General features: G+C 39.9%; 1 protein-coding gene across 3 annotated transcripts in view; it reads left to right on the forward strand.

Annotated features, from left to right (window-relative positions):
* chd2 (chromodomain helicase DNA binding protein 2) overlaps positions 1-15,679 on the forward strand; it is a 93,187-nt gene that overhangs the window by 3,552 nt on the left and 73,956 nt on the right. For 2 of the 3 annotated variants that reach the window (XM_084334854.1, XM_084334856.1), the window contains exons 4-7: positions 3,865-3,925; positions 6,152-8,182; positions 14,310-14,538; positions 15,096-15,182. In XM_084334854.1, the coding sequence (XP_084190980.1) occupies positions 8,121-8,182; positions 14,310-14,538; positions 15,096-15,182 (378 nt within the window). In that variant the 5' untranslated portion in view covers positions 3,865-3,925; positions 6,152-8,120. The remainder of the gene's footprint in view (positions 1-3,864; positions 3,926-6,151; positions 8,183-14,309; positions 14,539-15,095; positions 15,183-15,679) is intronic. The other variant, XM_084334855.1, reaches the window with a different exon arrangement.

Genomic DNA, 15,679 nt, shown 5'->3' on the forward strand with positions numbered 1-15,679 from the left:
ATTGTGTATGCGACGTGCAATTGTGCAATGACAACGTTACCGTGAGCTAAGTTAGCTAGCATGATCTACCGGTATATGGAAAGACTGTAACGTTACTGGTGACATTGTGATTTAACTTGGAATACTCCTTTGCCAACTTGCTGTACTTTGCTTGCAGATCTGCAGCCATTATTGCTGGATTATGAATAGCCCCAACTTTAGCCAAGGTAACGTCAAAGCTAGCTTTCGGTTAGCTGTTCAATGCTAATAACACCAGCCACCAAGCGAACTCATCAGAGCTCCCCGTCAACAGCGCTGTCGGGACGATGGCATAAGTATCTGCTCTGCTGTTAAAATGACAAATGGCAATTGACACTTTAATTCACGGTCGATTAAGCACACGTTTGTTTTATAATGCTCACTCAGCGAGTAGGGTATATCTACAGAGCCCAACGTCCGCAGTGTTTTTTTTTTTTTTTTTTTTTTTTTTTTTAATAATTATCTTTCTTCCCCTCCTTTTTCCCGATTTTTCTCCCATCCCACCCTTCCTGGTTGTTGCGTACTTTCCCCTACTGTTGGTCCGGGAGACCGGAGACTGTCACATGCTTTCCTCCGACGCATGTGCAGCCTGGGGCAGGCCAACCTGGCCGCGCAGGTTCTCACCGGGGAGAGTGTAGCGTGTGGGAGGCCACACTATCTCTCCTCAGATCCAACCCTCGCTGAGCAGGCGCCCCGACCGAACTGTAGGGGTCGCTGTACACAACGCCCAGGACCCACCCTTCAGCTTCCCACCCCCTGATACAGCCAATTGTATCAGCGTGAGAGGACAGCCAAGCTGATAGCAACGCCGGGAGCTGGATTCGAACAGGCGAATCCTAGTGTCTCCCGGTGTTGGTGACGAACGTAATCTCCGTGCGCCACCTGCCCCCCCTGTCCGCAGTGTTGTTGATAAATTACGTCATATGGTATCGGAGCGCAACATTAGGGGGTACTCGCCGATACCAGCATTTTAGGCAGTATCGGCGGCATTTCCGATACTGGTATCGGTATCGGAACAACTCTAGTACTCACAGTTGCACAATGGTCGTGGACAGAGATACGCAATGGTTTGAAAGCTCGGCGTTCGTATACCGAGTGTTTCGTGTCGGACCAGTTCTTCAGAGTTAATTAGGGTGGTTTCCTATGGGGAGGCAAGGGACTGTGGATTCACTCGGCCAAACGTGTTGGCGTGCATCAGTCACGAAAGGGGTTACTACTGAAGGTAGCTTTGCTTCCCTGCATCAACTCTGTAAATTAGCAACATCCCCCCCCCCCCCCCCAACTAATATTCATTCCTCTAAGTGTTTTTTGTAATGAGAAAATTGTAGAAACCAACTGAAGAAATGTGTATGTAAAATAGATAGTACATCATTATTGTAATTAATTAACTGCTAATTAAGTAGTTAATCATTTGTTAAAACGTCGGTTATATGCATTGAGTTATCTTGGATGAAGGATAAACATTCCTGCTTTAAATAGTTTTCCTACTTTAATATCTTATCTAAGGCCCAGTCCACACGATCACAGGTATTTTTGACACTGTTTTTTTTTTATTATTATTATTATTATTCAAAAAAATTAAACTGTCTACACGACTGGTTTAAACTCCGCACAGAGTGACGTCATATACATGTAGTACAATGCCAAAGCAGTAGGTGGCGATGTAGTTCAAACATGAAGGCCATTTCAACCAACCAGAAGGGTTTAGGGTTAATACCGGAAACTGACCTGAAGCGTGGAACACAACATCCCTTCTTGCTCACAGCCAAACAATTCGACAGTTTGCAGCTAGAACAACGTGCAATAAACAAAAAAGGGTACATTCACTGTGTTCTGCCTCATTTGTTGATGAAACAACCAACATCGACACAATTTACCACCAAGAGCGGAGTTTAGTCTCAAAAAATAACGTTAGGGCTAGTAGTAGAATTAATGGATGTAAATGTTATTTAACACAGTGCAGATGGGTACAATACGGCTCAATACAAACAATTGTTAAGGGGATGCAGACTGTTATAGTTGGGACTGGGTTCCTTATAACAATAACTTGACAACACACATGAGCTTAGTTTAGCCGCAGCTTCAGGTTTACTCTGGTCAGGTCAGGAATGCGACAACAGACTATCACAACACTCTTCAACACAGACGATACGTTTCGAACAAAAGTTTGTTACAATCATTTTCATATAACGCTACTTGGGACAGCTCTGCTGTAAACACTGGTGTCGCTGGCTCTGCTCTAATCTCTCTACCCCGCCTTCGGTTGCTAACTTGCTATTGTTTGCGACAGTCTGCCGTAAACATGGGAAATAATTGCGACAGCTCTGCCGTAAACACTGGAAATAACCTCGGTGGCTATCCCACACTGTAACCGGGATGCGCGCAAAACTTCACCCTGGACTCCGGTTTTCAAAGACCGCGGTTGCAGTGTAGCAAAACCCTGGTTGTGTGTGGGCGAACAGTGCAACTGCGCACATACAATCACGGTTACATTAAACCCAGCGTTCGTGTGGACAGTCCCTTAGGGTGGTTTCACACTCACTGCTCTGTGTCGAATCAGAGCCGGCTCGCATCAGAAAATGGTGTGTCTGTCTGAGTGAGAACGCTGTCCCCCGTCCCCGCCCCCAGCTGATTCGTCCCCGGGGGCGCTGAACCTGGACCGCTGAAATAGGTGGTCTCAGGTGCGCGCTGAGTGGGGGCGGTTAGGCCTGGCAATTTTGTTTGCCATTGCTATGTCTATACATTGTTCAATGCATTTATTTCTATAGACCAGTGGTGCCCAACCAGTCAGCCGTGGTCGACCAGTAGATCAATGACATGCAATATAATTGCCACAAGCGATGGGATAATGTTAGCTTCTGAACAGGCTAGCTAACTAGCGTTTAGCCGTTGGCCATTGCTGTATACTATACTTTCTTGTTCGAATGCATTTATTTCTATTAGACCAGTGGTGCCCAACCAGTCGGCCGTGGTCGACCAGTAGATCGCTCAAAACGCTCAAAAGCGGACTCTACAACACCATCCATTCGTGATAAAATGGGGTGGGTTATATTGACGAGGCTTGACAACAGAGGTTCAAATATAACTTCATATTTATTGGCAATTTGTTCATTTTATATCAACATCCAGAGTCCGCAGTCGTGTTAAGACATTCCCGTTTACATTTTTGGTCGACCAGTAGATCAATGACATTCAATATAATCGATGCGAGCAATGTTACTAGTAAAAGGTTATAAAGCTAACTAGCGGTAGCCGTTAGCTTAGCGTTATTGTTACCGCTGCAAAACGATCAAAAGCGGGCTCTACAACAGAGTTCCATTCGTGAGAAAAGGGGGGTGGGTTATATTGACAAGGCTTGACAACAGAGGTTCAAATATAACTTCATATTTATTAGTTATTTGTTTCTTTATATCAACATCCATTCTCCAGTCTCCGTGTGAACACTTCCTGTGTTTACATTTTCGAGCGTGACATCATCGACTACGGCAAGCTTACAAGCTCAAAACGCAAACCGTAAACAAAACCCAGAGCGCACCCAGACTGAAGTGTGTACACAAACTAGAGGGGGGAGAGGGGGGGGGGGGAGTTCGGATCAGATCTCGGAACGGGCAGAACGGAACGAAATAGAAACGAATAGAGTGAGTGAGAAAGGGCCCTTAGTCATGAGTCAAGTGAGTTACACACCCATTGACTACTTATCTGAGTGGTGTTTTGTTAGAGAATTCAACCGTCCCTCTATGTAAATTAACATTCCACTCTGTCCACAGGTAACTGTTGATCCACTCACAGGTCAGTTGCTCCTTCATACAATGCCGGTTTCATTCACTATTCCTCATTCTTTTACAGAATCAAGACATGGACTGGCTGACTCCACGGTAATCGATTCCTGAAGCAAGAAGACAGCTCTGTAAGTATTTTATTTATTCATTTATGTATTTATTTATTCCTTAATTTTTTGATTGAACATTGCTGAAGCGTGTCATTTATGGCTAAGAATAAGTGCCATATTAGTTCAGATTAATTGGGCATTTCAAGCAAGAATACCATTCGATATTCACTGGTAACTACTTGACGATTCATATAAGAATATTCATAAATGTAAATATGCATAAATATGGTTCCACTTATTGTTCGACGTGACTAATTGGACTGCCACCTTGTGTGAAGAAAATGGGTCTGATGGGGAGCTGTTTTTACCTGCATAGGAAAGGGTTGCTGGGTAAATTCTTGCAGCCAAGCCATATTCTTCAGGCATGAACGTCAAAATGCAAGGACTGAATGAGGAGGTGGTTTAGTGGTTAGAAACTCTAACCTGATATGCATGTTCATTTTTGTTTTCTGTAAACCTTGCGGGATGGTGATTTACGGCGGCACCGGCTTCTTTTAATGGCTGTTGGCGAACATCTTTTAGGTGCATTACTGCCACCTTCTGGCGGTGGTAACGTGTAGCGACCAGGTGCCGGTAAAAGCAAGGGGGGAATATATCTTTTAAGACTATAGTTGCGTAAACTATTCACGCGGAATAATAATAATAATAATTTCATAACTATTTGAAGATTTGACCCATCCCTAATAAGTAGATATAAGACTAAATGTATACAAGCGTAATAAATTGGTGCAAGCTAAAAGCTAAAGCGAACTAAAGAGTTAGTCAACTTTATATAATGCATCACTTTCTGAAGATTTTTTTCCCCCCTACCGCTCAATCACATTCACAATACATTTTTAAAATGTTTCCAACCATGCAGGTAATTCAGGTTTTGCTATTTGTCTGGTGTAATATTTGCTTACACTACCATATGCTTGAACCTAATATTGCTCACAACGTTTTGCATTGGCAATTTGTAAAGACAGGAGTTCTTTTTGCCCTTTTAGGGATAATTTCATGACCGATTGTGACGGATCACATTTCACGTAATTTATTTCACTGTTGCAGCTTTTGTGGGCAACAAGTCTATTTTTCAGTTTTGGTCCTGTAGGCCTACATTTCGGGAGTTTCTTAAAACGATTATTGAGAGCTCTTATGGACATTTGTTTGTTTCCTCATCTCCGCTTAGTGATTCTGGTAGTCACATTGCCTGTCCGTTCGAAGTCTACGCAGAGAAAGGAGAACATCTGTTTACTGCTTTCAATTTACTTAATCAAGCATCATTACTGTTCCACATTTGTCAATTATGGACCTATTTTTTCATATTTATGCATAACTCAAGCTAGGATATAGACTAGGCTACACTGGCTTAAGATAAAGCTCATGTTTCACCCCCCCTAGTGGACAGTTGTAATCGATTGGTAGGGGGAGGGGGTTCGTACAAGACACCAAACTCGCACTTGTGCATATTGTGGCTGCTTAGAACTTGCACCGTTTGGACTTCATCCTTTTCTTCACATCAAATTTTTTTTTGATAAAAATCACTATGCAAATAAAATACAATGGCAACAACGTTTAGCTAAATGTGTATTAAATTCAATACAACTTTATTGTATCGGAAATAACCTATTGTGACATTCTTACTAAAACCGAAAAACAATTATGTCTGAACATTCCATATTCCTAAAACATGTATCAAATGTCATGCTCTTTCGCGATTTTTTTGTATATACATGCATATGTCAAAAGTTGGCTGCATAGTTGAAATGAACATTTATTCAACGTAATAATTATCTAACAATGGTAACTTTGCACTTAAATTATTAATTAATCATTTGTTTTAGCTAAGCGAGATGCAGCAATTTTGAAATTGGGTTATAGCAAACAAGCCATTAAAAAATTATAATGATGAAATACAATTTCAAATCTCATTTGCATTTTGTCATTGCATAATCCTTGGCTGTAGGCTATAGTTCACCCTGCTGTTACACTATAATTCCTGCATGTAGCAATTTAACTACTGGCCACTGATGATATTTAGCAAATCTATCTAGCCTACATATAGACTTATATACTTTTATATAATCTATATTTAATTGATGTTGTATGGTACAGCTAATGGATTGCTAGCTTTCTTTAACTTGGCTAGCTACATGCGCAACTTAATTGTTTGATTTGAGTCTAGTTTAAGACTCTTTTTGAAAATGTATACATTTTCTAATGCATTGTGGGCTTACAATTTCCCCCTCTTTTTATCCCATCAAGGCGCCATTCAAGTGGATATTGCTGAAGTGGAGCCTGCGTCGATTGACGTGAAGATGACGAGTAATTTGGCAAAGCTGAATTATTTTTATTTTTAAAGATGGAATTTTTTAAAGATATTTTTAACTTTTCCGACTGGATGATTCGCAACAATTGGATATTTTTTTCTTTTGAAAACACGGGCATTGCTGCACTTTGGAAATACTGGACGTTCAATGGACTCGTTGAAAATTACAGTCATGTTCTTTTCCCGAAAGATTTTTGAGCCTCTGTACATTTGATATTCAAATGTTTATCTTAAATAAAGTGTATGTCCTCCTATTTTTGCTTGACTTTGTTTCATTAGCCAATGGGTAGGCTATGCCATCGAAGAACTCATCAAATTAATGATTATAAGCATGTAAATCATAAAAGGGTGTTACTGTGAAATCTTAACATAAAGTGCAAATATTTTAGCTGAGCAGTATTGTCATTATCTATTAAACACCCCAAATCAATTGAATGTACATTATGCCCTCTATATATTACCCAGCATAATATAAACTACTATAAATGCCTATATTATATCTTTGTATTTATTTCATTTATAATAGTCTTCGGTCGCTGTCATACTGCACTGTCGATATGAAGTTGATCATCAAAATAAGATTTGGCCCCAAATTATACTTGAGATTAGGGGAGAATGGTTGATTAATCTATGCAATTTTGTCTGCATTAACTCTGTAGATCCAATCAGCTGCCCATTACTTTTATCTCCATGCCACATCACATGCAGTCAAATCAGCTTTAGGTCTGATCTGAAATGGCTTCCAACTGCTCCATAAAATGGCTCCCGCTTCCTGTCTAAACAGGAAGTGATGGCTCCAGTCCAGATGCAAAAAGATATATATTTAATATATGCTACTGTAACACCCTGTTAATATTCTAGTCCATATCAGGGGAGTGAACCCTTTAATTCTGAGGCCTTGTCTTGGAGCTATGTAGTCATATAGTATAGTAGTTTTTAAACTAAATAAAAGGGGTGGGACTTTCTAACCACCTGAGTGGGGTAAATGGAAATAACGTCAATCAAAGGCAAAGCTTTCAGAGCTAGGAAGGAGCTCTAGATGGCGGCTGAGCCTTGGCAAGGGTACTCTAGGCATTCGTCTTTCTCTCGCCTTTAATCGTCCGAGAATGTGTCTCCTAGCGATTGTTTCATTTATAACCGAACGATTAGTATTTTAATCAAATTAATAGGGTTTTTTTGCGCTATTTGCTGCTTTTTTCCGTCTCTGCTGAGCGAACGCTCCGAGTCGTTGTTTGCCAGACTGGGCTCTGGCAGCCATGGCGCGCCTCCATTTTTAGTGTGCTGTGCTGCGAGGAGCTCGCGACCGTCGCTCCAGTCATAGTCTACTGGACATTCAATAGTTCGTTTTGAACAAACTTTTTTTGTAATTACTTTATATTTAAGTTATTCTTTTTTTCTTCTGCTCTTTTTTTCTTTTTTTTACTGAAGATCATTTTTATTCTGCCGGGACAAATATTATAGCCCATAATATAGCAGACGCGGTGAATCTAACGCTTGATTATACCTTTCTGTACATGGAATCGGTATGTTTACATTTTATAATACTTCTATTTTAGCGTTTTAAGATATTTCCCCCTAGTCCTTTTTCTGATGACGCAGTTCGGAATTAATGCATGCGGCATGATTCGTGGATAACATTGAAACACACTCGATGGGTATTTAACTCAATGTGATGGCACCTGTCATTTGTTTTTATCCACAATTACACTGCAAATGTAAATAATAATCCTTAAATCGTTATTTTTCGTCTTTTTTTCTCCCCATGTCGCAACGTCAATGCTTATATACTGCCATCTGAGCAAAAGCAAAATCTTATGGGACTTCTATGATAGTCCATGTTTCCTCTTAACTTTTCGACAGTAAAAGACAAAAATTATCCAATCAAAAGGGTTTCAAGATACAACGATGATGAAGAATAAAAACAAAAAGCAAGAGGATGACGGTTCGACTCAAAGCAATGCATCAAGGTATGATCCTTATACTTTTTCTTTCTTTTTACCCTTTTGACATCTTGGTTTGATTGTTTACCTTGTCAAGGATGGGTTGTCACTGTGCTTTACATTTGCGACATGGTTTTCATGATGTTAAGCAGTGTCATATGAATGACCTTGCTCTTGTTTAATAGCCACACCCTGATTTTCCTACCGTTCTTACACTCGATATCGAGGATTCAGGCCTATGTTTTAGATCGTTGTCCATAGTATATGTGTAGACTACAATACAACCGATATGGCCTGGTTAAACTTCTGAATGCATTGTCACTACTCTTTGATGTCTTGTGACTGGAATCTAGTATGACCTTGTCTTAGTTGGTACTGCATTGCACCATTTTATCTACGTTGATCCCCTTTCAGAAACGATGCATTACTTTTATTTGGAATGGGACATTTGCCTGGCCTTTTGGGTTGATTCTAAGAAATGTGCTTCAACTGGTTGTATGTTTTGAATCGAAAGCGACATACATGTTACAAGCCTAGTTTACAAGATTTTCTTCTGGATCTAGGTCACAGTGAATGTTTTAAGTCACCCAAAGTTTAGGAGAACATAAGTCAACCTCACACTGATCATCTAGACCTGCTCTGTTCATAACATTGAGCTTACTATTACTACTTAATTGTTTTTAAAGTTAGTAATGGAGAGGATATTTGTTTAGTTTTTAGATTGATGTTGTCAATGTGTCCCACGTTCTGGCTATGTTCAAAAAGCACGTGCAACATATTGTATTTTAATCTCTAAAAACATACATGTTTATTTCCAATGAAAGTTTCCTTTCGATTTTACTGGACTAGGGCAGCTTACTGGAATAGATTGTTTCTATTTCAAGTAATAACAAAATAACATCAGTTCTTCAACTTTAATGGATACCTTTTTGTGTATCTGTCTGTTGATGCCCCTACTATTGGGTAATAATATTAGTGAACCCTCGAGGGATCATTTCTGGTGCATGACCTCTTGCAATTCCTGTATAAGATAATTGCACTTATTGTCCAATGGAGATAGCCATGTTTATGCTCTAAACATAATCTAATGCTTTTTTTTTTATCACATTTATTATTCTTTTAAGTAATCTCTTTCCCATTGTGTCCTTTTCAACCTTTTTTAGTTTTCTCAGAATTCTATTTTAGAACTTTGTGGCTTTCTGTGACAACATTATTAGGAATGTTCATCTCACACATGAGATTGTTTACCTGAAAGGGTTACATCTGGCTGTTTGTATGACCAGTTATTTTGTTGAATGCTTAGCAGGCCTGTGGCCCAGATTCTTGATTGGTTAATATGAGTGACATTCAGTTACATTAGTTTCCTAAAGTACCAACATGTGTTATGGGTTAGTTCTTGGAAACATGGGATCTTTGACTTGTGTAAAACATGTTCATTCATATTGCATAATCGGAAAGAAATTGTTTACCCTGAATGAATAAAGATTTTAAAAAGTATCATCTAATCATTTCAAAATTGTTTCAAATTCACAAGGACAAAGCAAAAATACTTGCTTTGAAATAGTAGCTATGCTTCAAAATAGATAGTAGGTGTATATTGATCTCTGCCTCTAGGCTAACTAAGGCCTCCATGTTCTTTGTTGGAATTGCTGCCACGTTATGTTAAACTCTGACGCAACATGTGCACAACATCATACACATCTTGTCTCAGTTGACCAGTGTTGTATTTCTGTGTTAAGACATGGGGAAATTACATGCAAAGATCAGCCAGTGTCCATACCACTGAAATCCTTTGTCAACACACTAAGAGGTCACACTGCTATTTGCGTGTCTGTTGGCAGCCATTTTAGTATCTTTTAGTTTTGAGTCAAACGTGTCCTCTCTCACCAATGACATGTTTTTGTATGAATAGAGGACTATTGGTATTTGTCATGCACATAGTAGACAAACTGAAAATCTGGTGATTCTGGTTATTACTCTATTACATTACAGTCCATTACACTTATCCACATAAGTCACAAAATGGCCCTTGCTTTGTGCACAGCTTGCTGGGTTTGCTGTGTTTAAACTCATGGCTACATGGAGGGGGGGGGGGGGGCAGGAAGTGTTTGAGCAGGAAGGCCTGCAAGCTGAGCCGAGATAGGCTGGTTTTCTACATAGCAACAGTTCGGCCTATGGTAATTTGAGATGAGGCTTATATCCCTCCCACCTTTGACCTCACACAGCGGAAGGAGACACCTCCTTCTGTGTTTGGTCAGCAAAAGCTGCATACTCACCAGCAACAGCTGCCTGTGAGTGACTGTTTTTTACGAATTAACATTATAAAGGTCATGATTGCGAAACTGTTAACCGACGACAACATCACATTCCTGAATTGATCTCTACTAATGTCTCTCAGTTGAATAGTTAGTTGAGTAATGGAGTAGATCTCTTTTTTTCTTTTTTTTTCTTTTTATTATATATATATATATATATGTAATGTTTGTAACTAGGCAATATGAGCTCAAATGAAAATCCAAACGTGAGACAGTAGGTCTATGTAATGTATCTGATTTATATCAAACACAAACCAGCCATTTATGGCTGTGTTTAGTGGGGATCTATTTGGAACGTACCATGACCCCAGCTGTCCGCTCAGGGTATTGCATGTATCGAGAGCCAGTCTAGACAGCTCACACAGTCCTGAACCCCCTTGTGGGAATCTTTCAACATTGCATTATATAACAAACATGTTTTTAAAAATAAATAAATGTCTTGCTTGTGACCTGGACTCATGATTTCATATTTAGATTTGTCAACAACAACTCTTGCCCAAGAAGAGAAAAGTATTGTCTGAGGGTTTGATAAAGGTTTGATCACTAATGGTACAAGGAGTAATGTTGATTCTTTAAGGTGATCATTTTATAATCTAACTTGTACCTTAAGTTTATTTGAAAGCAGCATCACAAATGTGCGACATGTCAATGTTGAAACAGTCTACTAACATGCTCTAAAAGTATCTTGTGAATACCAAAATAAATCCTGCTTTTGCAAAAGGTTTGACTTGTTTATTGAGCATTCTGAGAAGTGACACGCCAGCTCAATACTCTGTTAAATAGGGGTTATTAATACTTTGTCAAACAGGGCTGATCAATACTTTGTTAAACATGGGTGTATCCTGCTTTGAACCATGTCACCACTAATCTGATGGGTTGGTCAAAATAAGTTTAAGAGGATTTGTTTAGTTTAGTGAATGAGCTGATAAGAATGGTAAGCTGAGCAATGAACTTGCAGTCTGATGTTGAGCTTCTTCTCAGCTTATGCTACTTGTCAGTTGTGTCCTTCCCAGGCTGTTGGCCTCTATACCTTCCTACTGAAAGTTCATATATTACATACTACACCCGTTCAAATGTCCCCATATCATCCGAACCTACTTTCCGACACTACCATAATATCTTATTCACATTGATATACATAATATCTGCGTATGTGTGCAAAATCACCTTTTTAAATGGTCCAACTGATGTCTCTCACATTACAGCTTAACATATAGTGGGATGTCAAACCCAAGGTTCCCCTAAAAATATTTCCCTTCTAATTTTGTGAGAACCTTCGCTGATCGAGACTAGGGCTGCACGATTAATAGATTTTTAATCGAAATCGTGATTTGGAATGATGCAATTATCAAACCGCAAAAACAATTAATAATCTCAATTCTTTTATTTTTTTACTAATTTGTTTAACCAGGAAGTCCCATTGAGATACAAGATCGGTTTGGGAGAGGGAGGTAAGGGGTTTGAGATTGTGTGTTGTGAAGTTTAGACTTCAGAGAGGGAGAGTAAAGTACAGAAAAAAAGGAACCGTTTGGTACCGGTATCGATTCCCAGGTACAAAGAAACATTTTCAGGCTCGGTGTCCTGAAAAGACCCACCGCGTAGGCCAGATGCAAGCCGCATTTTACAATAAACCTCTGTGGGGCTGCTTTTTTTAATTATTATTATAATCGCAAAATTTATTCGCAATCGCAATATCTGTCAGAAAAATTATTTCCCAAAATCGTGCAGCCCTAATCGAGACGACATAATTGTCTACCGCAATATATTTCCATCACCGTATGATCCCGTATATCATTGAGGAGGCCAATACAAAATTATTGTTTAGCTACCTCCTTCCACCTATCCTCTTAACACATCCACCGCCATTCACGCTGTAACACGTTATTGCCCGCCATGCTTTGACCACCAGACCACACTGTACAGCGATATTGAGATCAATATTTCATTTTTTCGCCATGGCATTCATAATTCATATATACTATACACCTCCGGCGCTGCAGCTGGACCCTACGGCTCAATACCGCCGCCTGGTGGATGGTCGGGCGAGTTACACTTGGAACAACAGGAAGTGGGAGGTGTGCGTAGATTAAATTCATCCGGCCGTCAGATATTGTCGCAAGGCTCCCGACAGACACTATCTACATAATTGATCGCTTTATAAACTTAATAATCGATATTATTTTGGCGTTTATTGCGACATACAAACCGGAAATGGACCTAGGCGATCGGCGTCGTATACCTGGGATCTTTCACCGCCAGTCTCATTGACGCACGGTAAGAGGACGCTAACGGCATTTTCAGCCCAATTGTTCATTAATTTCACTGCAAACCGATCTGATCAATATATCACCCATACTACATAAAGCATTTACTGATGATCACGGAATTATAAACGACCCCCCCCCCCCTTTCCTCCACGCATGATGACGCATAACGTATAGGATCATATACAGTTGAATTTTTTTATATATTTTTTTTTATGCCTATAAATCCGTTCTAGGAATTACTGCAGAAAACGATAAAAACATACTTATATTCTAGAAGGTATTTTTGTATGAATGTTTGAATGAAAAAGTATAACGTTCCTACATCCTGAACGATAGATAATCGATGTTGAATGGGCCATAGTAATGTCAATTTAGCAATACAATTAAAAAAAGTTATAGCCCTGCAAATAAGGTGAACATCTCCATAGGCTTAGAGTGGTGGCAGACTGGCTATATTGATGGATATAACCAATGGCAGGGAATGTGTTAAAACACAGACAAACACATTGTTGACAATTTGAGAATTTTATGTCAAAAGAATAAAGTATTAACCATTTTAACACTTTGGCTGCCATGGGTTAAATTAATGATATACCATAGATTGCCAGCGCTATTTGTCTATGGAGAACGTCCCCTTCTTTGCAGGGCTATAACTTTTTAAATTCTATTGCTACATTGCCATTATTAGGGCCCATTCAAAGTCCTATATGTATTGTTCATTGTGTAGCAACGTTAAACTTTTTCATTCACATATTCATAGTAAAGTATGGTCTAATGTATAAGTATGTTTTCATCTCTTTCTGCAACTTTCTCCAGAACGTGATATATAGCCCCAAATGCATTATATTGATGATGAAATACAGTTTGATGGCAATCAGCGCGATATAAAAAATTCCAACTAGACGTACTTCTAGAAGTTACTACATAAACTACACGTCATCTGATGTTGACCGGATGGGCGAGGGGGCGTTTATAATTCCGTGGGCAGCGTTATACCAATCATCTAATGTGGGTCAAATGTTGATAAAAGCAGTTAGTATCGAAGATGGTAACGTTACACGCTGAAACTCACCCCAGTCTCCGCGCGCCGTTGGGCGATCATCGTCGAGTAGAAATTTTATCATTATGGGATATATTATTACCCGGTCCATCTCCAGCTTATATAATGGTATATACGTCCAAATCATGTTGTTTATCGAGTTATTGGCAATCGATCGCTATGTAGAGTGACGAGCTAGAGTGCCGGAACCTATCCCGAGTGGCCGGAAGCAATAGGGCCGACCAGCAAAACCTCTACTGCGCTTCCTGTTAAGCAGTTGCGCCGATCGGCCACCAGATGGCGCTCCTGAACCGCCAGAGAGCTCAGTGGGTCCTGCTGGTGAATCTCAGGCCAGCGGAGGGGGAATATGAATCCGATTCCAGATTTTTGAAATATTGATATAAGGACGCTGTACAGCGTCCCCCGGCAACTTTAGCATCGCCAGCAAAGACGTTGTAAATCGTTTTTAGGCAGTCAAAGTGTTAAGTCTGCTCGTAATACTGAAAGAGTGATCGTGTTTTTGCTCCCTTTAGCAACTCGGCCTCAGAAGAGTCCAACCACTCCGGGTCGGAGTCCGGGAGCCGGTCAGAGAGCGAGCATGGCAGTGAGAGGAGGAGGTCCCACAACTCCGAGTCCAACAGCTCCTCGCAGTCGGAGAGCCACTCGGAGTCGGAGTGTGAATCCACAGGCTCCAAGTCTCAGCAGGCGGAGGTGAAAGACAAGCCGGTCAAGAAGAAGGAGAGTCTGGCGGAGGTGAAGAAGGTAAATTGTCACTTGACCCTTGAGGAAGGCGGCCGGTGCGGCTTGCGGGAATCCGTTTGAATGAATATTTATGATGAAGCCACTAGGTTGCCTGTCCTCTGGTCATTCCTTTTCTTGGCGGGATGGATATTGAATGGCATTTTTCAGACTATGCTGACGGGAAACGTTTAGTAATTTAGCTGACACTTTTATACCAGTTCTGTACAACAAGTCAGCAGGAAGGGAAGGGTACAACTCTGGCAGATAAGGGTAAGTAAGATTGGTCGTCAAAAAGTGTCGAACTTGAGTGCTACAGTCTTGAGTGCATAGTTGTAAAGACATTAGCATAATAGGTAGTAATATAGGTATGGTAGATTACCTAGTAGCAAAGTGCATAATAGTATGGTACGAAGTTTAATAAGTCTTTATTATTATTTTCTTTTAATTTCAGCGTCTACACCTGTAGACTACCACGTGGTTGGTTATGAAACATATTCAAACGGTTCTGAAGTGTACACTTAAGAGAGGGACATGCTGAAGATGGACTGGTGGCTGAATTATTGATTTCTGATTCACAGATGTGGGAAGAACATCCAGATGTCTATGGGGTCAGGAGGTCAAATCGCAGTCGACAAGAACCTGCTCGGTTAAACATTGGAGCTGGGGTAAGGGCATGTAAATCAAAGTGAAAAAAAACTGTTTCCAAAGAACTAGCCTCACAGCAAAACAACACAGAGAAATTATTATATTGTGTAGTGGCTTTCCAAAGTGTAACCTTTCTGCTAGGACATTCCTAGGAAAATCATCTGACACACAGGCAGTTTTACGTCACCAGCAGCAACTGGTTTGTTTGGAATTGATAGACAGACTTGACTAATTGGTGTGGATTTTAAAGATGGAAAGCAAGTAAATTCAGTGCTAAAATGCAACAGTAATGATCTCTTATTGAAATTCATGACTTTATAATTTGTATCAAAACCAAAATTTTTGTATTGACACTAGTAAAATGACAATCTGTAATTAAATTAATTCAATTTAATTTAATTAAATTAAACATAGAAACAAGTGCACACTATATGACATTAAGGCCAGTGTATGCCATGTGAATGAGACATTATGGCAAATTTGAAATGAAAATCTTATAATTTAACTATTCAGGCAA

The sequence above is a fragment of the Notolepis coatsorum genome (assembly GCF_963971535.1).
Source record: "Notolepis coatsorum genome assembly, chromosome: 18".
In the NCBI taxonomy this organism is placed as follows: domain Eukaryota; kingdom Metazoa; phylum Chordata; class Actinopteri; order Aulopiformes; family Paralepididae; genus Notolepis; species Notolepis coatsorum.